The sequence below is a fragment of the Rutidosis leptorrhynchoides genome, chromosome 6 (assembly GCF_046630445.1).
Source record: "Rutidosis leptorrhynchoides isolate AG116_Rl617_1_P2 chromosome 6, CSIRO_AGI_Rlap_v1, whole genome shotgun sequence".
NCBI lineage: Eukaryota > Viridiplantae > Streptophyta > Magnoliopsida > Asterales > Asteraceae > Rutidosis > Rutidosis leptorrhynchoides.
In genome coordinates, this window is record NC_092338.1 from 55,909,576 (window position 1) to 55,936,772 (window position 27,197).

At 35.4% G+C, this 27,197-nt stretch overlaps 1 protein-coding gene across 1 annotated transcript; it reads left to right on the forward strand.

Annotated features, from left to right (window-relative positions):
• The first annotated feature begins 3,586 nt into the window (after positions 1–3,586).
• LOC139853654 (uncharacterized) lies at positions 3,587–27,197 on the forward strand. The gene is made up of 2 exons (XM_071843030.1): positions 3,587–3,681; positions 26,531–27,197. Exons 1-2 carry the CDS (start codon positions 3,587–3,589, stop codon positions 27,195–27,197), a joined length of 762 nt encoding a protein of 253 aa, XP_071699131.1.

Genomic DNA, 27,197 nt, shown 5'->3' on the forward strand with positions numbered 1-27,197 from the left:
AGGTACAATTTTAAAATTTCGGGACGAAATTTATTTAACGGGTAGGTACTGTAATGACCCGGACTTTTTCGATCAATTTATACTTATAAGATTAATATTTACATAAATTAAACCTTACCAACATGATAAGCAATCCAAATTATTGAGAATTATGTTTTCGAAAAGAGTTTTACACAACGTTTGACCGTCTAGTTTGACCGATGATATCACGAACTATATAACATATGATAATTATACGTTTGTGTATATATATATATATGTATATATACATATTTAACATGATCCAAGGATGTTTTAATACCTCATTTTGTATTAATAACAATAAGTTATAAGTATATTTTGAAAACTACTAACTTAAGTTTTCAAAACGATAACCATACGTAACGTTATTTGACATAAATACTTATGACCTATAATGTTTATACATATATCATATATATAATGTATTTAATCACTTTTTAAGGACTTAAATACATAAAACCATATAAGTATATTCACAAAAGATAGCTATATTTGAATTCTCATTCCGTTTTCACAAGATTTCTATACGTATATCTAGAGTATATGTACTCGTATCATACCTAGCTTCTATACGTATTTACTATTGGTATATACACATCAAATCACCACCAACCAGCCCTTGTTCATGCCTTATGTATAAGGTAATTACTTTTGTATGATTGCTTGACTAAATACATAAAATTACAAACTAAAATCTTGTCTTGGTTCCCCCCCCCCATTCACGTTTTTTAAGAGCCATGGGGGATCATCATTTTGATTCATTTTTACTTCAATTCTCTAGCTAAAAACACACACACTTATGAGCCTTAAACCCCCTAACCATCTCAGCTCACAACCATGAAGATCTAGTTCCAAAAACATCACTTAATCATCATAAGAAAACCCTTACAAAAATACTTCAAGAATCCTTCCAAGAACACAAGTTTACTTCCAATCTTTCATCCAATTCCATCACTCTTTTGGTTCTAGGTTTTTACTCCTCTTTTACAGCAATCTTGTGCAAGTAACTTGAGGTAGTAACTTTGTTCATAACCTTATTCGATTCATATATATATAGCTATCTTATTTTATGGTATACAATTTTAACAACAAGAACATAGTTTGAATGTTTTCAAACTTGTTTGCAAACTAAATAGATCCTTCTAACTTAACTTTTAAAATACTTCAAGACATGTAATATATCATAAATATATGCTAATTTAACAAGGTATAACTTGGTTTTTCAAAAGAACACCTTAAAAACTGTTTTTTCGACGTCGGAGTGCAACCGGGGGCGGTTTTGGGTTGGATAATTAAAAACTATTTTGAACCTTGAATTGGAGGTTTATTTTCTGGAAAAATGATATTTACTATGAATATGATAACACATAAAAATTTCATGATTTAACTCAAAGTATAAGTATTTTTAGAAAAATAATCATTTAATGTTGTTTACATAAGGGAAAATGATTAACTTCATAAGTTTCACCAAAGTTTGACCTATGACCTGTGATTTCGAATACAAACTAAGGTATTTACAGTTCATAGTCTTAAAGAAGAACTCGATCCAAGGAAGTGGCAAGTTGAACCAACGAAAACGGAGTTGTAACGAAGAAACTATGACCAAAACAAGATCGGATATCCAAAACTAGTTTAGCCACGAAAATAATTGGAGAAAAATTAAATGAATCACATCTTTCTAAAATAACATGATATTTTATATATATGTACTCATAATTTAATTTTATATATTTCAGGACCACCCGTAAACAATACGAGAAGATTAATCATAAGATCCCATGATTGTACGCAACACGTCATTTGACAACACCGGTACTTTATGTACGCAACACGTCATTTGACAACACCGGTACCGTGGGTCAAGATTAATCCCGACCAATACAATTACGATGGGGTTTTATTTATTTCGATGGGGGTTTTATTTATTAAACACCTAAATATGAACCATTAAAATTGAATTACTAACATCGGACTGCTAACTACGGACTAAGAAATTATTAAAAGTATTAAAAGTATAATAAGTATATATATGTGACGATTGTTTAAAATGAAAATATATTGATAAACTATATATGGATAGGTTCGTGATATCAACCGGAGACCAAGTCAAAATATATATGTCTTCAAGGCAAAAGTGAGTATATAGTCCCACTTTTAAACTCTAAGTATTTCGGGATGAGAATACATGTATTTTATGTTTTACGTTATGGACACAAGTAACTGAAAAATATATTCTACGTTGAGTTGTACCACTGGCATACTTCCTTGTAGCTTGGTAACTATTATTTACAGCGGTATTGTAAACGCGAATCCTGTTGATAGATCTATCGGGCCTGACAACCCCAACCGGACTGGACGACCAGTATTCAACGGTTGCACAGTACTTCGTTTCGTGACAACACTTGGTACGGTGTAGTAAGATTTCATAATAAAGGGAATATGCGACGTGATTAAATGTTAAGTATGGTTACCAAGTGCTCAACCACTTAGAATGTTTTTATTAAAATGTTTACATATGAAATCTTGTGGTCTATATTTATATCGCTGCCGGCATTAAACCTATATCTCACCAACTTTATGTTGACGTTTTAAACATGTCTATTCTCAGGTGATAACTAAAAAGCTTCCGCTGCAACATGTTGAATTTAAGCAAGATCTTGAGTATGCATATTTGTGTCAAAAATAAAACTGCATATCCGAGGAATTGTAATGTAAAATATGCTAGAAATCGTATTGTTATCATCACATGTAAAGTTTGTAAGTCTAAGATTATCGCTAAACGATAATCATCTTTATATTGACTAAAGCTTGTATTAACATAAGAGTTATGGTTTTTAATGTAAAATAAATGCAGTTGTTCTTTTAAAAATGTCGCATATAGAGGTCAATACCTCGCAATGAAATCATACGTTATCTAACTCGTTCTTATGGTTAAGGACGGGTTATGACAATTAACATTATTGTATTCATCATCAATATCTTTACTCGGTAACATGGTGCATATACAGAAGAAAAACAGCATCAATAAACACTTTTGTGGCAGCGGCAGAAGTAGGTTGTCGTGGTTTTTGCAGAAAAAGGAATTAATGGTGATGGTAACCGATATAGGGTGACAGTGATTGATGGATTGGGTGATGGCTATGGTGAGTGTTCACGGTGACCATAGTGATGGTTGTAGTGGTGTAATGGTTGATCGAAACAGAATGGTAGCAACAACGGGTTGTGCTGATGGGATGGTAATGATGGTTTCTTTGTACACGATTAGGAGAGAAAGAGATGAGAGGGAGATGATGATGAGAGTTGTGTGTCTATGGTGGTTCACGGCTGAAACCGAGCAGAACATGGAAGCAGTTAATCGAGCAGCACAATTTTCTTAGGATGGTTTAAATGGGTGATTTCGATTAGGAAGAAAAGGAAAAAAATAAAAATAAAAATAAAATAGTAGTGATGGTGGTTTACCGTGGTTCATGGTTCTCGTAACTAAAAACCGAAGCAGGTGGTGATTGAACATCATGAAATTAATGGTGACTGTTGGTATTCACGAGTAGTAACAACCATTCCATTGATGGTGTCTTCGATGGTAACGGTTGAGATGGTGATCCGGTCCAACAGCGAAAACAAACAACAGTTTGTTGGTGGTGGTCTCGAGTGGGTTACGATGTACATGGTTGGGTTTTGATAACCGCAAGTGAGTGTTGTTCAAAACAGGAAAACATAAATGATATTAACAAGTTGTTTGTTCTTTATCTAGTAAAAAAATGAGCGATTAAGGTGGTGATTGGTTTTGATTAAAGGAAAGCTTGTGTGGTTTTGGGTTGAGTTTAATTCGTGATTTGTGTTGGTGATCAACAAGATGAAAGCAGCAGTATTAGTTACAAGTTAGAGATGATAAGTGTGTTATTGTTTTGCAAGTGAGGGAAAGTAAATGCATGAATGTGGATATACGAGAATACTCTCTCCTTTTTATAACATAAAATCATTGTTAATGATATTATTGTGGACTGATGCAAAAAGAGTGGGACACCATCTCTTGTAATTGAGTCATATCTCTATCAATCTTTAATAACAATTGCTTGAAAAAAAACGGTAAACATATTAATCCGTAGTAATATGGGTCTTGTGAGTTAGGGAAAACAATAGAGGAATTTGTCTGGTTCCACGTACATGCATGAATGTAGATGTAGTCAACATATAACAGCCAATCAACAATAGTAATCTCCATTAAATGATCTCCACTTTTAAAAAGAAGCCAAAATTAATAATATTACAAACTTGTATGTATGCAGCCTATCTTTGTTTCTTTCTATTGACAAATTTTCACGGAATGATATCTCGTGCGCTGTTGTTAAATGTTGACGTATAAAAGTCTTTAGAAAATAACAAAATTTTAAATTAACAATATTTATTTATTTTAGTCATTATGGTATTAAAATTCGATCATTAATTTATTAAATAATTATTACATTAATTATTTGCTCCCAACCCCTAAGTAAAATATACAAAGTTTAAAATTAAATAAATAGTTCCTAATTATACTTTTAATAAGCCTGTAGTTTATATAACACATTTTTGGATCACCGTTTATTTTAAAATTACATAAGTTTGAATTTAACTTGCTTAATATCAATCAGAACATCAAACGAGTATTACAATCATTTAATATTTATTTTTAATATACTTTATTTATATATAGAGATATATTTTAATTAATAATTATTATAATATCCTATTTTTTTATTTTATTAATTTTTAATAACAACAACATATAATACTTCAAATTATATTTCGAATTATTATTTATATATATACACACATATATCTATTTACAATTAATTGTTCGTGAATCGTCGAGAGCAGTCGAAGGTCAAATGAATATATATGCATCGTTTTAAAAATTTTCTAGACTCAACATTACATACTTTGCTTATCGTATCGAAATCATATAAAGATTAAGTTTAAATTTAGTCGAAAATTTCCGGGTCGTCACAATATGTTCCCGACACGATAAGCAAAGTCTGTAATGTTGTGTTTATATAATCAATTACCTTTTGACCATTCCCGATGATTCACGAACAATTGTTTGTAAATAAATATGTATATATATATATATATATATATATATATATATATATATATATATATATATATATATATATATATATATATATATATATATATATATATATATATATATATATATATATATATATATATATATATATATATATATATATATATATATATGTATATATTAATAAATAAAATTATGTGGTTGCCATTATATATTTTAATATATATACAAATGATATAGGTTCGTGAATCCGAGGCCAACCCTGCATTGTTCAGTTGTTCATTATGGTCATATGTATTTTTACTACAAAATACATTAAGTGAGTTTCATTTGCTCCCTTTTTAAATGCTTTTGCAATATATATTTTTGGGACTGAGAATACATGCGATGCTTTTATAACTGTTTTACGAAATAGACACAAGTAATCGAAACTACATTCTATGGTTGAATTATTAAACCGAATATGCCCCTTTTTAGTCTGGTAATCTAAGAATTAGGGAACAGACACCCTAATTGACGCGAATCCTAAAGATAGATCTATCGGGCCCAACAAGCCCCATCCAAAGTACCGGATGCTTTAGTACTTCGAAATTTATATCATGTCCGAAGGAGGATCCCGGAATGATGGGGATATTCTAATATGTATATTGTGAATGTCGGTTACCAGGTGTTCAATCCATATGAATGATATTTTGTCTCTATGCATGGGACGTACATTTATGAGAACTGAATATGAAATCTTGTGGTCTATTAAAAGTTATGAAATGATTATTTATGATAAACTAATGAACTCACCAACCTTTTGGTTGACACTTGAAAGCATGTTTATTCTCAGGTACGAAAGAAATCTTCCGCTGTGCATTTGCTCATTTTAGAGATATTATTTGGAGTCATTCATGACATATTTCAAAAGACGTTGCATTCAAGTCGTTGAGTTCATCAAGATTATTATTAATTCAGTTATAGATAGATATATTATGAAATGGTATGCATGCCGTCAACTTTCAACGTAATGAAAGATTGTCTTTTCAAAAACGAATGCAATGTTTGTAAAATGTAACATATAGAGGTCAAGTACCTCACAATGTAATCAACTATTGTGAATCGTTTATAATCGATATGGACTTCGTCGGATGGATTAGGATGGGTCTCTACAGTTGGTATCAGAGCGGTAGTCTTAGCGAACCAGGTCTTGCATTAGTGTGTCTAACTGATAGTTGTTTAGATGCATTAGTGAGTCTGGACTTCGACCGTGTCTGCATGTCAAAAGTTTTTCTTATTATTTCTAGTCGGAAATCATCTGCTTATCATCCTTAGGAAATTACCTGCTTATCATTCTTAGTCTAAACATGTCTTACTGCCTCTATTGCATAGACAGTGTATAGATAAATTCATATCTTAACGTATCTGTTATTGTTACCTTTGCCTGACAGCTTCCATAGATTCCTCTGAAAATTATGGGATGTTAGTATTATATATGCATATGTAAATTATGTATTGCAGGGTACTAATCTACATCCTATAATCCATTTTTTATCGGAAATCCTTCATCTTATCGTACGAGATGAATTCCTCAACCATTTCGAATTCCTCGAATTTCGACAGCTATTCCGATATGGAGTTTCACCTAAGCTCCGAAAGCAGAGTCACCAGAATGAATCAACCAATCATCCATCCCTAATTCATCTGATGAGTTCGTAGTCAACTTAACCGATGGAGACGAGAAGAAGGCGATCCCTTCCACCCACCAACTTGCACTCTTGGCGATGAACTTGAAGCACTTACCGGCGAACTCATTCGAAACACCATTTTCACCCTCATTTCCCAAATATCTCACCACGATTATATTCTATCTAAAATTCTAAACCTTATTCATCCGCTCGCTCTGACCGACAATCATCCCGGAATAATAGAAGAAGTCAACGAACGTCGCGCTTGAGTAATCAATTTGGAAAATATGGTACAAAATGTATCAGCTTCAGCAACATCACTGGCACCAACAGTACCACCAACATCAATACCAGTACCACCAACAACTCCAGTTTCAACACCACATGCCTCAACATCTCATTCTGTAACTCGAGTATAAATATCGTTCTACGAATCGTTCTACATCAATTATCTTCATTCTACGTGACGATTATATAATTTCTAATGTTTTAGAGATTATCTGTTCTAGTTCTAACGATAAATCAAATGAGATCAATATCATATTAACTCATTAAATCCACGATTATATCTGAAGAAAATATATATGTATATATATTTTCATAAAATTGTAATTAAAAATTCTTTCGTACAAACTGTTAATGGTGAAAATATTTTAACGGGTAGGTAATACCCGAGGAATATTTAGATTTCACATTAATAAGTTACACTGTACATTTTTTTTGAATCTGATTCAACAGTCATCTACTATCCCATTTATATCCACAGATATACGAATCCGTTCACCACAAAATAACCATTTTCATTAAATTTCATATTTGGATTTTGACCTATCAGAATCCAACAAGTGGCATAATGAAGAAAACATTGGACAAAAATAAAATTTGTTAAAAACAAACAAATTAACTATGAGAAATTTTGTTAAGAATCCACGCTAACAAAATCCTGGCTAACTGTTAATTCCGTATTACATTTTAATTATCGCAATTTATTTATCGCATTTTAATTATCGCAATTTATTTTATCGCAATTTTAATTCTCGCAACTTTATTTATCGTCACTTCAATTTCTGTTATTTATTTTACGCACTTTAAATATCAGGACACGTATATAAGGTTTTGACATATCATATTGACGCATCTATATATATTATTTGGAATAACCATAGACACTTTATATGCAGTAATGATCGAGTTCTCTATACAGAGTTGAGGTTGATTCTATAATAATATATATACTTTGAGTTGTGATCGAGTCTGAGACATGTACACGGGTCACGATACATAGTAATTAATTCGAATATTATATATTAAACTATATATGAATTATTGGACTGTTACTGTGGACTATCGACTGTAGACTAATAACATTGGACAATTAAAATGAATTAAAATATTGATTATCACATATGAAACTAAACATTTTTTCAAGTTTGCCACTTGATCTCATCTTAAACCTCATTTGTATCTTGACGATTACAATATGTGTTCAAACTTTTCATGATTCTTGAAGACACCTCAATCGAGAGAATGAACCAACCGAATTTCATCTACGGAAGAAAAGATTAATGCATATAGTTATACACACTCGGAACCTGAGTAAACGTTTAACACGTATCTGTGCTAGCTCCTTTGGCATTGTTATTACCATAAATAATAATGCAATTCTTTTCCAAATTAGCCAATTTTGTCACAGCTCCAACAAGTCAACTTCGACTTTTCAATCGTACTAGTCTTATTATAACTTTGATATATATGCATACTCATTTATTGTTACTGGAGAACCTTTTTATATTCCATCATATTACCATCAGCGTTTAATCATCTAAAAACACAATTCTCTAGAAACCACCTCGGATTGATAACCGATGATTCAGATATGGCTACATTAAATGCAGACGAAACAGTAAAATTGTGGATGGCCTAAATGGCCAATAGGTTGTTGATAAAGAATGGAGTGTTGGGAACGCTCGATTAAAAATTTGGTACTGAAAAACGGATTGAGCTAACCTTGAAGGAGACCAAGAACAAATACAAGAACCAAACCCTATATTCAAAGAATCCAAGTAATTCTGGATCCGATGAAATCTTTAGAGAATATCTTGCTCCGAAGTCATGTTAAAATCTTGCAGAAAATTTTCTTCATCAACCTTCGAACTTAGAAAATTCCAAAATATCATCATAAATATCTTCGATATTTCTGAGGATATTTTCATAAATATTCTCGTCCGAAATTATATACCTCTTCGTGCTTTCTATGTATCATGATATTGGAAACATTCAATTGAAAATTTAGTACCGAAAAGCGGATTATGCGAAACTATGAAGGAAACCGTGGACAAATCACAAAGAATAAGTTTGACTTCAAAGAATCCAAATGATTCAATGCCTTCTGAAGCCTTTAGCAAATGTCTTGCTCCTTGCTCTAAACCCTTGTGGACGATATTCTTCATCATCATCCGATCATAGATATTCCAAGATATTATCGTATCTTTCATTATAAATATCCTCCATATTTCTGAAGATATTTTTATAACTATTCTCATTTGAAATCATTAATCTCTTCGTGCTATCAGTGTTACATCATATAGAAACTGTTAGTTTCTATATTCTGTAAACTTTCGAGATTAAAATATGAATATTATTGAAGTAATGTTGGGAACTGATGCATGAGTTAGTATAATATAATGACACTTGATCAACGTGATTATATTACAGTAAGTCATGCTGAGTTTCTAAATGGAACATGATGATTCACAGATTATAACGTCATCATGTGCCATGTTACATAACTCTTTCATTCAAATTAACGTCTGAACATATCCAGAAAATATATTCTTGATAGTTCTATTCTCAGTGATTCTGGTAATTCGACAAATCAAATCGTGCCATTACGATTTCCTTCCTAGAACATTAACAATGTTCATTCTGAAGTTTATATCTGCGAATTCTGAACAATTACAAGCGGTGTTTAATCGCAAGAAGAAGAAACGAAGGGACAAAGCTCCAAAATTGTAACACCGGCCATTTTTTTTTTTTTTTTAAATACACAGCGGAAGACTTTATTAACAAACACAATATAAGTCACGTCATTACGTTTAAGTTTACACAACGGTGTTACGTTATCACAAAACATTATTTATACAAAAGTCCACATCAGAGTTGGGTTGTCAAACATGTCTTCTGCAATAGCACCCTTCCCGACTAGCAGTACCTAAACCTGCAAGGGGAGAATATGTGGGGAATTAGCGCACCGCTAAGTGAATGGAATCTATCTAACAGATATAGCTTAAGTCACACACAAGCTATATACTAACAACAACACATGCTAACTATCAACTAGCATACAATAAGACAATATGAGGATCGGCGGCTTGTACGAGCACACGACTCCTAGCTGATCGGACTTGAGTCTACCGATAGTCCCTGCTACTCAATTCACAGTATAGTTATCCAGATGCAGGGGATGCATCATTCACACTATACTCTACAATCAGTAGCCTATGGACCCAACCTCCCCTAGGCACGGTTGACCTCATACAGACTCTAACCTCTCCTAGGCACGGTCTCGAGTCCCCAGTCTCCCTAGGCCCGACTGGTGCCATTCACACAGTGTACACATAATTCACATACAACATCAGACATACTATATTATTCTAACATGGTAATTTCTACACTATGCATGGTAAAAGAGTCAACTACAGTAGCATGATATGCTACTTAAACTCTATCCGGAGATAGACCCCCACTCACCAATTACCAGCAACTGCTCAGTTATTATTTCTGAGCTTCCTCCTTGTCCTTATAACCTGAGAACAACACAAACAAAGTTAATATACATATCCAATAAATAATATAATCATTTCATACGATTAACTAGGTCATAACACCATATATTCATAATTTTATGAGTCTACATCATGACTCCACTCAATAATGGCATACAGGTGCGTGCAAAACACGACATACACACTAAAACTCCTTTTCCGGCCCAAAAAAAGTTTGATCTAGTTTCTTAAAAGTTCACCATTGAAAAGTATTCCTTATTACGATTCTAACGATAGTTTATTCATCAAAAACGGAGTTACGTTTTGAAAGTTGCGTCCGTTTCAATTTCATAAAAGTGCTGTAGCAAATAGTGACACTGTAGCAACTTGGTACTGTAGCAAATAGTGACACTGTAGCAACTCGGGGGGTACTGTAGCAACTCGGACACTGTAGCAAATAGTGACACTGTAGCAGTTCGGGTAATGTAGCAAAATACTGTAGCAAGATACTGTAGCAAAATACTGTAGCAAAATACTGTAGCAAGATACTGTAGCAACTGGGTTTCGAAGCAGTTCGCTGTTTTTGCGATTTTTTGCCCAAAACTCGATTTTTGAGGGTTTTTGATCCGTTTTAAGCACATGGAAGCTACTAAACATATATACAACCTATTTCTAACATCAATTAAGCATAACAAACACCAAAAATGAAGATTCAAGCTTAAAATCACACTTTTTATTCAAGAACACAAAACCCATTTTGAGCAAGAATTAATACATGAATCTATGATATGCATACCTTATATTGATCACGAAATCACAAGGAATATATCTCTAGCTTCAATTAATCCAAAGGCTCACAAAATCAAATTAGGGTTTATGTGTGTGTTTGTGTATGTGTTCGTGTATGTGTTTGATGAAATGAGAAATGGATAGAACTATCCAGATACATACACTTAAATGAGTTATAAACTCATACCCCATATCATACAGGTATTTACTAGTTATCTTATCTGATAACCTTTCGTATCTCCTTAGGCGGTCCTAACGGAGTCCAAATTAAATAAACCAACATGCTCTGGGACCCTTGTCACAAACTGGTCACAACACAATTATAGTAAAACACTAATAAAATAATTAAAATAAAAGCACTTAAGACTAAGCACAAACCCTAAGGGCAAAATAGGCAACTTACAACTAGCCCGGGTTTCAGTCTGTTACAAATTCACCCCCCTTAAGAAGATTCCGTCCTCGGAATCTGGTCTTGGTCAAACAAATGAGGGTAACGTTTTCTCATCAACTCTTCTGTTTCCCACGTAAGATTAGAACCCAAACTGTGTTTCCACTCAATCAACACCATCGGAATCTCTTTCTTTCTCAGCTTAGTCACCTTTTGGTCAACCACATGGACCGGCTCTTCCACTAATTTCTTATTCAAATCGACCCTTAAATCTTCTAAAGGAAGAAGTTGTGTTTCATCGTCGACTTTACACTTACGAAGATAACATACGTTGAATGTATTATGAATACCAGCTAACTCTGGCGGAAGATCTAACACCACAGTCTGATCATTCAACACTTCACTGATCGGAAACGGACCAATAAATCTCGGTGCTAACTTACCACGTTTACCGAATCTGATAACCCCTTTCCACGGCGAATCTTTCAAATACACTCGTTCACCCACATTAAAGGTTACCGGACGTCTACGCGGATCAGCATACATTTTCTGCCTATCTCTAGCGGCTTTCAACTTTTCTCTCGCAATTGCAACTTTTTCGGCTGTCATTTGAACAATTTTGGGACCTGCAAACTGTTTCTCCCCGGCTTCTAACCAACAAGTCGGAGTTCTGCAACGACGACCGTATAACATTTCATAGTGCGGCATCCCTATACTCGAATGATATGAATTATTATACGCAAATTCGACCAACGGCAAATGTGTATCCCACGAACCACCGTATTCTAACACACAAGCCCTTAACATATCCTCCAAAGTCTGTATCGTTCTTTCACTCTGACCGTCTGTCTAAGGATGATAAGCTGTACTTAAATTCACACGTGTACCCAAATTCTGTTGAAGACTATTCCAAAAATTCGACACAAATCTGGAATCTCTGTCTGAAACGATCGATAATGGCACACCATGTCGACTAACTATCTCGTTTATATACAATTCGGCTAACTCACTTAACGAAGCTGTTTCACGAGTAGCAAGAAAATGAGCACTTTTAGTTAGGCGATCCACTATTACCCAAATCATATCATGTCTTTTCTGAGTTCGAGGTAATTTGGTCACAAAATCCATCGTTATATGTTCCCATTTCCACTCTGGAATCTGTAACTGACGTAACGAACCATAAGGTTTCTGATGTTCGGCCTTCACTTGAGCACATATATGACACTTTTCGACATAACGGGCGATATCTGATTTCATTGTTGGCCACCAATACACTGTTTTCAAATCATGATACATCTTATTACTACCCGGATGTACTGTCAATCTGGATTTGTGAGCTTCCGTCATGATTAAATCCCTCAAATCTCCAAGCTTAGGCACCCAAACACGATTGTTTAAGGTCTTTAGTCCACGTGAGTCATCAATTAAGTCCACTTTTCGTTTGGTCATTTGTTCAGATTTAATATGTTCGTCCTCTAAAGCACAGGCCTGAATGGTTCTTAAACTGTTAATCAAATCTGAAGTTATATTCAAACGAAGAAATTTCACATTTTCACTTGACTTTTTACGACTTAGCGCATCTGCAACCACATTTGCCTTACCCGGATGGTATTAATTTCACAATCGTAATCTTTGATCAACTCTTGCCATCGTCTCTGACGCATATTCAATTCTTTCTGTGAGAAGATATACTGCAAACTCTTGTGATCTGTACATATAACACAATGGGTTCCATACAAATAGTGTCTCCACAGTTTCAAAGCAAACACTACTGCAGCCATTTCAAGATCATGCACTGGATAATTCTTCTCATGAACTTTCAACTGTCGCGAGGCGTAGGCGATTACTTTATCTCTTTGCATTAATACACAACCCAACCCAGCATATGATGCATCACAGTATACCACGAAGTTGTCTGAACCTTCTGGTAAAGCTAACACTGGTGCCTGACACAGTAGCTGTTTCAAAATCTGAAAAGCCTTTTCCTGTTCATCAGTCCATCGAAAGGCTACATCTTTACGAGTCAACTTAGTCAACGGACCCGCTATTTTCGAGAAATCCTTGATAAATCTGCGATAATAACCGGCTAATCCCAGAAAACTCTTAATCTCTGTCGGAGTCTTCAGAGAATTCCAATTCATTACCGCTTCTATCTTTGTCGGATCAACTTTTATACCTTCGGCACAAATCACATGACCCGAAAACTGCACTTCACGTAACCAAAATTCACACTTTGAAAATTTTGCAAATAGTTGTTCACGTTTCAACATGTTCAAAACCTGTCTCAGATGTTCAGCATGTTCACTTTCGGTCTTTGAATACACTAGTATATCATCTATAAATACAATCACAAACTTATCTAAGAACGGGCGACACACTCTATTCATTAGTTCCATGAAGATTGCTGGCGCATTCGTCAACCCAAACGGCATGACAAGAAATTCATAATGACCATACCTTGTTCTGAACGCTGTTTTCGGTATATCTGATTCAACAACACGAACCTGATGATATCCGGATCGTAAGTCTATCTTAGAAAAGAATGAAGCACCCTGTAACTGATCGAACAAATCGTCTATTCGAGGTAACGGATACTTATTCTTCACTGTTCTTTTGTTCAATTCATGATAATCAATACACATACGCATTGACCCATCTTTCTTTTTAACAAACAATACCGGAGCACCCCATGGTGAAGAACTCGGTCGGATAAACCCACGATCTAATAGTTCTTGAATCTGTGACATCATTTCACGGATTTCAGACGGCGCTAATCGGTATGGAGCTTTTGCAACTGGAGTTGTTCCAGGAACCAATTCAATCTTATATTCAACTTCCCTTACCGGCGGCAGACCTGGTAACTCATCTGGGAACACTTCGGGAAATTCTGATACTATCGGAATATCGGCCACTGTTTTCTTTTCTTTCTTCGCATCAATCACATATGCAAGAAATGATTCACAACCCTTTGCCATCGACTTTTTCGCTTTCATCATGGTTATCAATAGAAAATTATACCCTCCCCGCTCCCCTTGGGCCACAACACGGGTTTCATCGGTCGAACGAAAGGTAATCATTTTCCTATCACACTTAATATTAGCCCTAAGCGAGCTCAACCAATCCATTCCTAGTACTACATCAAAGCTAGGAATAGGTAACACTAAACAAGTCACCGGGAAAGACTTCCCTTCGATCTCTATACAAACCCCAGTCACATAGGTTGTGACGGGTGTGGTCTTACCATCGGCTACTTCTACACTAACCGGCTTGGGTAACACAGTAGCTGGTAAATTCAACTTAGCACAGAAATCTAGGGACATAAAACACCTATTGGCACCACAATCAAACAATACGCGAGCAGGTATTGAGTTGATTAGAAACATAACGGTGATTACTTCGTCGGTTGCCACAGCATTCTCAACCGACATCTGAAAAGCTCTAGCCTCTGCTGTTGAAGGGTTCTTCCTCTTCTGCCCACTCGAGGCAGTTGACCCTACGGCTGATACTGAACGCGCTCCTGACCCTGCCCCGGAACTACCACTCTTCGACGGACAACTAATTGCACGATGCCCTGGTTTATGACAACTCCAACACACACTATTCGGATACGGACATGCTGAAGACTCATGCCCAACAACACCACACTTTAAGCATCTTCTTGTTGAAATGTCCCGTTCTTATTGATTAAAAACGTTCCATATTAATTGATTTCGTGCGAGGTTTTGACCTCTATATGAGACGTTTTTCAAAGACTGCATTCATTTTAAAACAAACCATAACCTTTATTTCATCAATAAAGGTTTAAAAAGCTTTACGTAGATTATCAAATAATGATAATCTAAAATATCCCGTTTACACACGACCATTACATAATGGTTTACAATACAAATATGTTACAACAAAATAAGTTTCTTGAATGCAGTTTTTACACAATATCATACAAGCATGGACTCCAAATCTCGTCCTTATTTAAGTATGCGACAACGGAAGCTCTTAATAATCACCTGAGAATAAACATGCTTAAAACGTCAACAAAAATGTTGGTGAGTTATAGGTTTAACCTATATATATTAAATCATAATAATAGACCACAAGATTTCATATTTCAATACACATCCCATACATAGAGATAAAAATCATTCATATGGTGAACACCTGGTAACCGACATTAACAAGATGCATATATAAGAATATCCCCATCATTCCGGGACACCCTTCGGATATGATATAAATTTCGAAGTACTAAAGCATCTGGTACTTTGGATGGGGTTTGTTAAGCCCAATAGATCTATCTTTAGGATTCGCGTCAATTAGGGTGTCTGTTCCCTAATTCTTAGATTACCAGACTTAATAAAAAGGGGCATATTCGATTTCGATAATTCAACCATAGAATGTAGTTTCACGTACTTGTGTCTATTTTGTAAATCATTTATAAAACCTGCATGTATTCTCATCCCAAAAATATTAGATTTTAAAAGTGGGACTATAACTCACTTTCACAGATTTTTACTTCGTCGAGAAGTAAGACTTGGCCACTGGTTGATTCACGAACCTATAACAATATATACATATATATCAAAGTATGTTCAAAATATATTTACAACACTTTTAATATATTTTGATGTTTTAATTTATTAAGTCAGCTGTCCTCGTTAGTAACCTACAACTTGTTGTCCACAGTTAGATGTACAGAAATAAATCGATAAATATGATCTTGAATCAATCCACGACCCAGTGTATACGTATCTCAGTATTGATCACAACTCAAACTATATATATTTTGGAATCAACCTCAACCCTGTATAGCTAACTCCAACATTCACATATAGAGTGTCTATGGTTGTTCCGAAATATATATAGATGTGTCGACATGATAGGTCGAAACATTGTATACGTGTCTATGGTATCTCAAGATTACATAATATACAATACAAGTTGATTAAGTTATGGTTGGAATAGATTTGTTACCAATTTTCACGTAGCTAAAATGAGAAAAATTATCCAATCTTGTTTTACCCATAACTTCTTCATTTTAAATCCGTTTTGAGTGAATCAAATTGCTATGGTTTCATATTGAACTCTATTTTATGAATCTAAACAGAAAAAGTATAGGTTTATAGTCGGAAAAATAAGTTACAAGTCGTTTTTGTAAAGGTAGTCATTTCAGTCGAAAGAACGACGTCTAGATGACCATTTTTGAAAACATACTTCCACTTTGAGTTTAACTATAATTTTTGGATATAGTTTCATGTTCATAATAAAAATCATTTTCTCAGAATAATAACTTTTAAATCAAAGTTTATCATAGTTTTTAATTAACTAACCCAAAACAGCCCGCGGTGTTACTACGACGGCGTAAATCTGGTTTTACGGTGTTTTTCGTGTCTCCAGGTTTTAAATCATTAAGTTAGCATATCATATAGATATAGAACATGTGTTTAGTTGATTTTAAAAGTCAAGTTAGAAGGATTAACTTTTGTTTGCGAACAAGTTTAGAATTAACTAAACTATGTTCTAGTGATTACAAGTTTAAACCTTCGAATAAGATAGCTTTATATGTATGAATCGAATGATGTTATGAACATCATTACTACCTTAAGTTCCTTGGATAAACCTACTGGAAAAGTGAAAAATGGATCTAGCTTCAACGGATCCTTGGATGGCTTGAAGTTCTTGAAGCAGAATCATGACACGAAAACAAGTTCAAGTAAGATCATCACTTGAAATAAGATTGTTATAGTTATAGAAATTGAACCAAAGTTTGAATATGATTATTACCTTGTATTAGAATGATAACCTACTGTAAGAAACAAAGATTTCTTGAGGTTGGATGATCACCTTACAAGATTGGAAGTGAGCTAGCAAACTTGAAAGTATTCTTGATTTTATGTAACTAGAACTTGTAGAATATATGAAGAACACTTAGAACTTGAAGATAGAACTTGAGAGAGATCAATTAGATGAAGAAAATTGAAGAATGAAAGTGTTTGTAGGTGGTTTTGGTCGTTGGTGTATGGATTAGATATAAAGGATATGTAATTTTGTTTTCATGTAAATAAGTCATGAATGATTACTCATATTTTTGTAATTTTATGAGATATTTCATGCTAGTTGCCAAATGATGGTTCCCACATGTGTTAGGTGACTCACATGGGCTGCTAAGAGCTGATCATTGGAGTGTATATACCAATAGTACATACATCTAAAAGCTGTGTATTGTACGAGTACGAATACGGGTGCATACGAGTAGAATTGTTGATGAAACTGAACGAGGATGTAATTGTAAGAATTTTTGTTAAGTAGAAGTATTTTGATAAGTGTATTGAAGTCTTTCAAAAGTGTATAAATACATATTAAAACACTACATGTATATACATTTTAACTGAGTCGTTAAGTCATCGTTAGTCGTTACATGTAAGTGTTGTTTTGAAACCTTTAGGTTAACGATCTTGTTAAATGTTGTTAACCCAATGTTTATAATATCAAATGAGATTTTAAATTATTATATTATCATGATATTATCATGTATGAATATCTCTTAATATGATATATATACATTAAATGTCTTTACAACGATAATCGTTACATATATGTCTCGTTTAAAAATCATTAAGTTAGTAGTCTTGTTTTTACATATGTAGTTCATTGTTAATATACTTAATGATATGTTTACTTATCATAGTATCATGTTAACTATATATATATCCATATATATGTCATCATATAGTTTTTACAAGTTTTAATGTTCGTGAATCACCGGTTAACTTGGGTGGTCAATTGTCTATATGAAACATATTTCAATTAATCAAGTCTTAACAAATTTGATTGCTTAACATGTTGGAAACATTTAATCATGTAAATATCAATCTTAATTAATATATATAAACATGGAAAAGTTCGGGTCACTACAGTACCTACCCGTTAAATAAATTTCGCCCCGAAATTTTAAGCTGTTGAAGGTGTTGACGAATCTTCTGGAAATAGATGCGGGTATTTCTTCTTCATCTGATCTTCACGCTCCCAGGTGAACTCGGGTCCTCTACGAGCATTCCATCGAACCTTAACAATTGGTATCTTGTTTTGCTTAAGTCTTTTAACCTCACGATCCATTATTTCGACGGGTTCTTCGATGAATTGGAGTTTTTCGTTGATTTGGATTTCATCTAACGGAATAGTGAGATCTTCTTTAGCAAAACATTTCTTCAAATTCGAGACGTGGAAAGTGTTATGTACAGCCGCGAGTTTTTGAGGTAACTCAAGTTGGTAAGCTACTGGTCCGACACGATCAATAATCTTGAATGGTCCAATATACCTTGGATTTAATTTCCCTCGTTTACCAAATCGAACAACGCCTTTCCAAGGTGCAACTTTAAGCATGACCATCTCTTCAATTTCAAATTCTATATCTTTTCTTGTAATGTCAGCGTAGCTCTTTTGTCGACTTTGGGCGGTTTTCAACCGTTGTTGAATTTGGATGATCTTCTCGGTAGTTTCTTGTATAATCTCCGGACCCGTAATCTGTCTATCCCCCACTTCACTCCAACAAATTGGAGACCTGCACTTTCTACCATAAAGTGCTTCAAACGGCGCCATCTCAATGCTTGAATGGTAGCTGTTGTTGTAGGAAAATTCTGCTAACGGTAGATGTCGATCCCAACTGTTTCCGAAATCAATAACACATGCTCGTAGCATGTCTTCAAGCATTTGTATCGTCCTTTCGCTCTGCCCATCAGTTTGTGGATGATAGGCAGTACTCATGTCTAGACGAGTTCCTAATGCTTGCTGTAATGTCTGCCAGAATCTTGAAATAAATCTGCCATCCCTATCAGAGCTAATAGAGATTGGTATTCCATGTCTGGAGATGACTTCCTTCAAATACAGTCGTGCTAACTTCTCCATCTTGTCATCTTCTCTTATTGGCAGGAAGTGTGCTGATTTGGTGAGACGATCAACTATTACCCAAATAGTATCAAAACCACTTGCAGTCCTTGGCAATTTAGTGATGAAATCCATGGTAATGTTTTCCCATTTCCATTCTGGGATTTCGGGTTGTTGAAGTAGACCTGATGGTTTCTGATGCTCAGCTTTGACCTTAGAACACGTCAAACATTCTCCTACGTATTTAGCAACATCGGCTTTCATACCCGGCCACCAAAAATGTTTCTTGAGATCCTTGTACATCTTCCCCGTTCCAGGATGTATTGAGTATCTGGTTTTATGAGCTTCTCTAAGTACCATTTCTCTCATATCTCCAAATTTTGGTACCCAAATCCTTTCAGCCCTATACCGGGTTCCGTCTTCCCGAATATTAAGATGCTTCTCCGATCCTTTGGGTATTTCATCCTTTAAATTTCCCTCTTTTAAAACTCCTTGTTGCGCCTCCTTTATTTGAGTAGTAAGGTTATTATGAATCATTATATTCAAAGATTTTACTCGAATAGGTTCTCTGTCCTTCCTGCTCAAGGCATCGGCTACCACATTTGCCTTCCCCGGGTGGTAACGAATCTCAAAGTCATAATCATTCAATAATTCAATCCACCTACGCTGCCTCATATTCAGTTGTTTCTGATTAAATATGTGTTGAAGACTTTTGTGGTCGGTATATATAATACTTTTGACCCCATATAAGTAGTGCCTCCAAGTCTTTAATGCAAAAACAACTGCGCCTAATTCCAAATCATGCGTCGTATAATTTTGTTCGTGAATCTTCAATTGTCTAGACGCATAAGCAATCACCTTCGTTCGTTGCATTAATACACAACCGAGACCTTGCTTTGATGCGTCACAATAAATCACAAAATTATCATTCCCTTCAGGCAATGACAATATAGGTGCCGTAGTTAGCTTTTTCTTCAATAACTGAAACGCTTTCTCTTGTTCATCATTCCATTCAAATTTCTTCCCTTTATGCGTTAATGCAGTCAAGGGTTTTGCTATTCTGGAAAAGTCTTGGATGAACCTTCTGTAGTAACCAGCTAGTCCTAAAAACTGGCGTATGTGTTTCGGAGTTTTCGGGGTTTCCCACTTTTCAACAGTTTCTATCTTTACCGGATCTACCTTAATACCTTCTTTGTTCACAATGTGACCGAGGAATTGAACTTCTTCCAACCAAAATGCACACTTTGAAAACTTAGCATACAATTTTTCCTTCCTCAATACTTCTAACACCTTTCTCAAATGTTCACCGTGTTCTTGGTCATTCTTTGAGTAAATAAGTATGTCATCAATGAAAACAATGACAAACTTGTCAAGGTATGGTCCACACACTCGGTTCATAAGGTCCATGAACACAGCTGGTGCATTAGTTAAACCAAACGGCATGACCATAAACTCATGATGACCGTAACGTGTTCTGAAAGCAGTCTTTGGAATATCATCTTCTTTCACCCGCATTTGATGATACCCGGAACGTAAGTCAATCTTTGAATAAACAGACGAGCCTTGTAGTTGATCAAATAAGTTGTCGATTCTCGGTAGTGGGTAGCGATTCTTGATGGTAAGTTTGTTCAACTCTCGGTAGTCGATACACAACCTGAATGTACCATCTTTCTTCTTGACAAACAAAACAGGAGCTCCCCACGGTGATGTGCTTGGCCGAATAAAACCACGCTCTAAAAGTTCTTGTAATTGGCTTTGCAGTTCTTTCATCTCGCTGGGTGCGAGTCTGTAAGGAGCACGAGCTATTGGTGCAGCTCCTGGTACAAGATCTATTTGAAATTCAACGGATCGATGTGGGGGTAATCCCGGTAATTCTTTTGGAAATACATCGGGAAATTCTTTTGCAATGGGAACATCATTGATGCTCTTTTCTTCAGTTTGTACTTTCTCGACGTGTGCTAGAACAGCATAGCAACCTTTTCTTATTAGTTTTTGTGCCTTCAAATTACTAATAAGATGTAGCTTCGTGTTGCCCTTTTCTCCGTACACCATTAAGGGTTTTCCTTTTTCTCGTATAATGCGAATTGCATTTTTGTAACAAACAATCTCTGCTTTCACTTCTTTCAACCAGTCCATACCGATTATCACATCAAAGGTCCCTAACTCTACTGGTATCAAATCAATCTTAAATGTTTCGCTAACCAGTTTAATTTCTCGATTCTGACATATATTATCTGCTGAAATTAATTTACCATTTGCTAATTCGAGTAAAAATTTACTATCCAAAGGCGTCAATGGACAACTTAATTTAGCACAAAAATCTCTACTCATATAGCTTCTATCCGCACCCGAATCAAATAAAACGTAAGCAGATTTATTGTCAATAAGAAACGTACCCGTAACAAGCTCCGGGTCTTCCTGTGCCTCTGCCACATTAATATTGAAAACTCTTCCGCGGCCTTGTCCATTCGTGTTCTCCTGGTTCGGGCAATTTCTAATAATGTGGCCTGGTTTTCCACATTTATAACAAACTACATTGGCATAACTTGCTCCGACACTACTTGCTCCGACACCATTTGTTCCTTTCGTTCTGTTAACCCCTGGTCCGTAGACATCACACTTCGCCGCGCTATGACCATTTCTTTTACACTTGTTGCAAAATTTGGTGCAGAACCCCGAGTGATACTTTTCACACCTTTGGCATAGCTGCTTCTGATTGTTGTTGTTGTTGCGGTTATTATTGTTGTTAAGATGATTGTTGTGGTTGCTGTTGTTGTTGTTGTTGTTGTTGTTGGGCCATTTGTTGTAGTTGCGATTGATGTTGCGATTGTTAGGATAGTTGTTGCGATTATTGTTATAATTGTTGTTGTTGTTGTATTGGTGATTCTTATCACCGTTTTCCTCCCACTTTATTTTGACTTGCTTCACATTGGCCTCTTCAGCAGTCTGTTCTTTAATTCTTTCTTCAATCTGGTTCACTAGTTTGTGAGCCATTCTACATGCTTGTTGTATGGAGGCGGGCTCGTGTGAACTTATATCTTCTTGGATTCTTTCCGGTAATCCTTTCACAAATGCGTCGATCTTCTCTTCCTCATCTTCGAATGCTCCCGGACACAATAGGCACAATTCTGTGAATCGTCTTTCGTACGTGGTAATATCAAATCCTTGGGTTCGTAACCCTCTAAGTTCTGTCTTGAGCTTATTGACCTCGGTTCTGGGACGGTACTTCTCGTTCATCAAGTGCTTGAATGCTGACCACGGTAGTGCGTACGCATCGTCTTGTCCCACTTGCTCTAGATAGGTATTCCACCATGTTAACGCAGAACCTGTGAAGGTATGCGTAGCGTACTTCACTTTGTCCTCTTCAGTACACTTACTTATGGAAAACACCGATTCGACCTTCTCGGTCCACCGTTTCAATCCGATCGGTCCTTCGGTTCCATCAAATTCCAAAGGTTTGCAGGCAGTGAATTCTTTGTAGGTGCATCCTACACGATTTCCTGTACTGCTAGATCCAAGGTTATTGTTGGTATGTAGCGCAGCCTGTACTGCGGCTATGTTCGAAGCTAGAAAAGTACGGAATTCCTCCTCATTCATATTCACGGTGTGTCGAGTAGTCGGTGCCATTTCCTTCAAAATAGTCATATGGAACAAGTTAATCATACAGAATATTAAGAGTAGTTAATAGTATTTCGTAGCATAATATGAACTCATTTATAAAAGCTTTTTCTTCATATTAGCGTTTTATAAGTTTAAATTCGGGTAGTACCTACCCGTTAAGTTCATACTTAGTAGCTAATATACAATTCAACTACTACAATTCTATATGAAAAACTGATTATAATAATATTTCGCGTTCAAACTTTTACACAATATTTTACAAACTTACAATACCGCTTATTTTACATATAGCATGAAATATAGTACACAAAAAATTTGATACAAGATGGTTGTGAAGATAATTCTAGCTAGTACACAAGTCGTTCAGCAAAGGCAATAAAGACACGTAATTCATACGTTCAGAAACAAGTCATGCATTCTGGTTTTACTAGGATTACTTCCCATCCTTGGTCTTGTGGAACATAACCGTTATGGCCGTTGATAAGACATCGTGTTGTAATGTCGTCAAAGGGACGAGGGTTACGTAATGTCCAACAGTCCCGTAACAATCTAAAAACCTCATTTCTTACCCCAATTACCGACTCCGTCACTTGTGGGAACGTTTTGTTTAATAGTTGTAGCCCGATGTTCTTGTTCTCACTTTGGTGAGAAGCAAACATTACTAATCCGTAAGCATAACATGCTTCTTTATGTTGCATGTTAGCCGCTTTTTCTAAATCACGAAGTCCAATATTCGGATATATTGAGTCAAAATAATTTCTTAACCCATTGCGTAAAATAGCATTTGGGTTCCCCGCAATATATGCGTCAAAGTAAACACATCGTAACTTATGGATTTCCCAATGTGATATCCCCCATCTTTCGAACGAAAGCCTTTTATAAACCAAGGCATTCTTGAAACGTTCTTCGAATGTCTTACAAACTGATCTCGCCTTAAATAGTTGTGCCGAAGAATTCTGACCGACTCTAGACAAGATTTCATCAATCATGTCTCCGGGTAGGTCTCTTAAAATATTGGGTTGTCTATCCATTTTGTGTTTTTATACTGTAAAATAGACAAGAGTTAGATTCATAAAAAAAATACTTATTAATACAAGCAATTTTTACATATATCATAAAGCATAAGCACACTATATTACATATATTACACCACACGAATACAACTATCTTATTCCGACTCGCTTGTTTCTTCTTCTTTAGTTTTGGTTCGTTTTGCCAAGTTTCTAGGGATATATAATGTTCCCCTAATAAGAGCCGTTATTTTCCACATTGGTTTAGAAAAACCTGGTGCTTTAGAGGTTCCCGGGTCATTGTTATAACTTAAGGACTTCGGGGGTTGACGATACATATAAAGTTCATCGGGGTTGGAATTAGATTTCTCTATTTTTATGCCCTTTCCCTTATTATTTTCTTTTGCCTTTTTAAAATCAGTTGGGGTAATTTCTATAACATCATCGGAATTCTCGTCGGAATCCGATTCATCGGAGAATTGGTAATCCTCCCAATATTTTGCTTCCTTGGCGGAAACACCATTGACCATAATTAACCTTGGTCGGTTGGTTGAGGATTTTCTTTTACTTAACCGTTTTATTATTTCCCCCACCGGTTCTATTTCTTCATCCGGTTCCGATTCTTTTTCCGGTTCCAATTCTTCTTCCGGTTCCGACTCTTCTTCCGGTTCCTCTTCGGGAACTTGTGAATCAGTCCACGAATCATTCCAATTTACATTTGACTCTTCATTATTATTAGGTGAGTCAATGGGACTTGTTCTAGAGGTAGACATCTATCACATAATATCAAACGCGTTAAGAGATTAATATATCACATAATATTCACATGTTAAAAATATATAGTTTCCAACAAAATTTGTTAAGCAATCATTTTTCAAGTAAACACGGTCGAAGTCCAGACTCACTAATGCATCCTAACAAACTTGATAAGACACACTAATGCAAAATTCTGGTTCTCTAAGACCAACGCTCGGATACCAACTGAAATGTCCCGTTCTTATTGATTAAAAACGTTCCATATTAATTGATTTCGTGCGAGGTTTTGACCTCTATATGAGACGTTTTTCAAAGACTGCATTCATTTTAAAACAAACCATAACCTTTATTTCATCAATAAAGGTTTAAAAAGCTTTACGTAGATTATCAAATAATGATAATCTAAAATATCCCGTTTACACACGACCATTACATAATGGTTTACAATACAAATATGTTACAACAAAATAAGTTTCTTGAATGCAGTTTTTACACAATATCATACAAGCATGGACTCCAAATCTCGTCCTTATTTAAGTATGCGACAACGGAAGCTCTTAATAATCACCTGAGAATAAACATGCTTAAAACGTCAACAAAAATGTTGGTGAGTTATAGGTTTAACCTATATATATCAAATCATAATAATAGACCACAAGATTTCATATTTCAATACACATCCCATACATAGAGATAAAAATCATTCATATGGTGAACACCTGGTAACCGACATTAACAAGATGCATATATAAGAATATCCCCATCATTCCGGGACACCCTTCGGATATGATATAAATTTCGAAGTACTAAAGCATCCGGTACTTTGGATGGGGTTTGTTAAGCCCAATAGATCTATCTTTAGGATTCGCGTCAATTAGGGTGTCTGTTCCCTAATTCTTAGATTACCAGACTTAATAAAAAGGGGCATATTCGATTTCGATAATTCAACCATAGAATGTAGTTTCACGTACTTGTGTCTATTTTGTAAATCATTTATAAAACCTGCATGTATTCTCATCCCAAAAATATTAGATTTTAAAAGTGGGACTATAACTCACTTTCACAGATTTTTTACTTCGTCGAGAAGTAAGACTTGGCCACTGGTTGATTCACGAACCTATGATAAACTAATGAACTCACCAACCTTTTGGTTGACACTTGAAATCATGTTTATTCTTAGGTACGAAAGAAATCTTCCGCTGTGCATTTGCTCATTTTAGAGATATTATTTGGAGTCATTCATGACATATTTCAAAAGACGTTGCATTCAAGTCGTTGAGTTCATCAAGATTATTATTAAGTCAGTTATAGATAGATATATTATGAAATGGTATGCATGCCGTCAACTTTCAATGTAATGAAAGATTGTCTTTTCAAAAACGAATGCAATGTTTGTAAAATGTAACATATAGAGGTCAAGTACCTCGCAATGTAATCAACTGTTGTGAATCGTTTATAATCGATATGGACTTCGTCCGGATGGATTAGGACGGGTCTCTACATTTATAGGGTAAGATTCACTCGTCACTTTCGCATGGTTACTTGAGGTCATGTTCTGTTAGCTTAGGGGCGGGTAGGTCTAGAGGGAGTAGAGATACTCGTGTTAGGATTAGAGTAGGTAGTTGGAATGTAGGAACTTTGACTAGCAAATCCTGGGAACTTGTAGATACGTTACTTAAGAGTAGAGTGGACATATTGTGTGTTCAAGAGACCAGATGGAGAGGTGAAGAGGCGGTTGACATTGACGACTACAGGTTGTGGTTTTCGGGTTCTAGAGTAGCTAGAAACGGGGTAGGGATCTTTATAGGACCCCTTTATAAGGATAATATTGTGGGTGTGGATAGGTGTAGCGATAGGATTATGGCAGTTAGGTTAGTTATCCAGGAGGAGACTTACATGGTCATTTGCGCTTACGCACCTCATGCTGGTTTAGGAGATGAAGAAAAAAGCCGCTTTTGGGAATCGTTAGACGAAGTTGTGAGGAGTTGCCCCACTAACCATCGTTTGCTTTTTGGGGGAGACCTTAATGGACATATAGGAACGTTTTCGAACGGATATACGGGTGTCCATGGGGGCTTTGGGTACGGAGTTCGAAATGAAGAAGGACACTCTATTCTCGAATTCGCTGTTGCCCACGATTTGGTTGTTGCAAACTCTTTCTTTAGGAAGACGGAAGCACAACTTGCAACTTTCCACGGTGGGGGACATAGTACCCAGATTGACTATTAG

Bases quoted from the DNA above. Each gene is read 5' to 3' on its own strand.
- LOC139853654 (XM_071843030.1), top strand. From the start codon at position 3,587: ATGGTGTCTTCGATGGTAACGGTTGAGATGGTGATCCGGTCCAACAGC. The intron at 3,682-26,530 runs GTACATGGTTGG...ATGTTCTGTTAG, and splicing joins GGTCTCGAGTGGGTTACGAT to CTTAGGGGCGGGTAGGTCTA.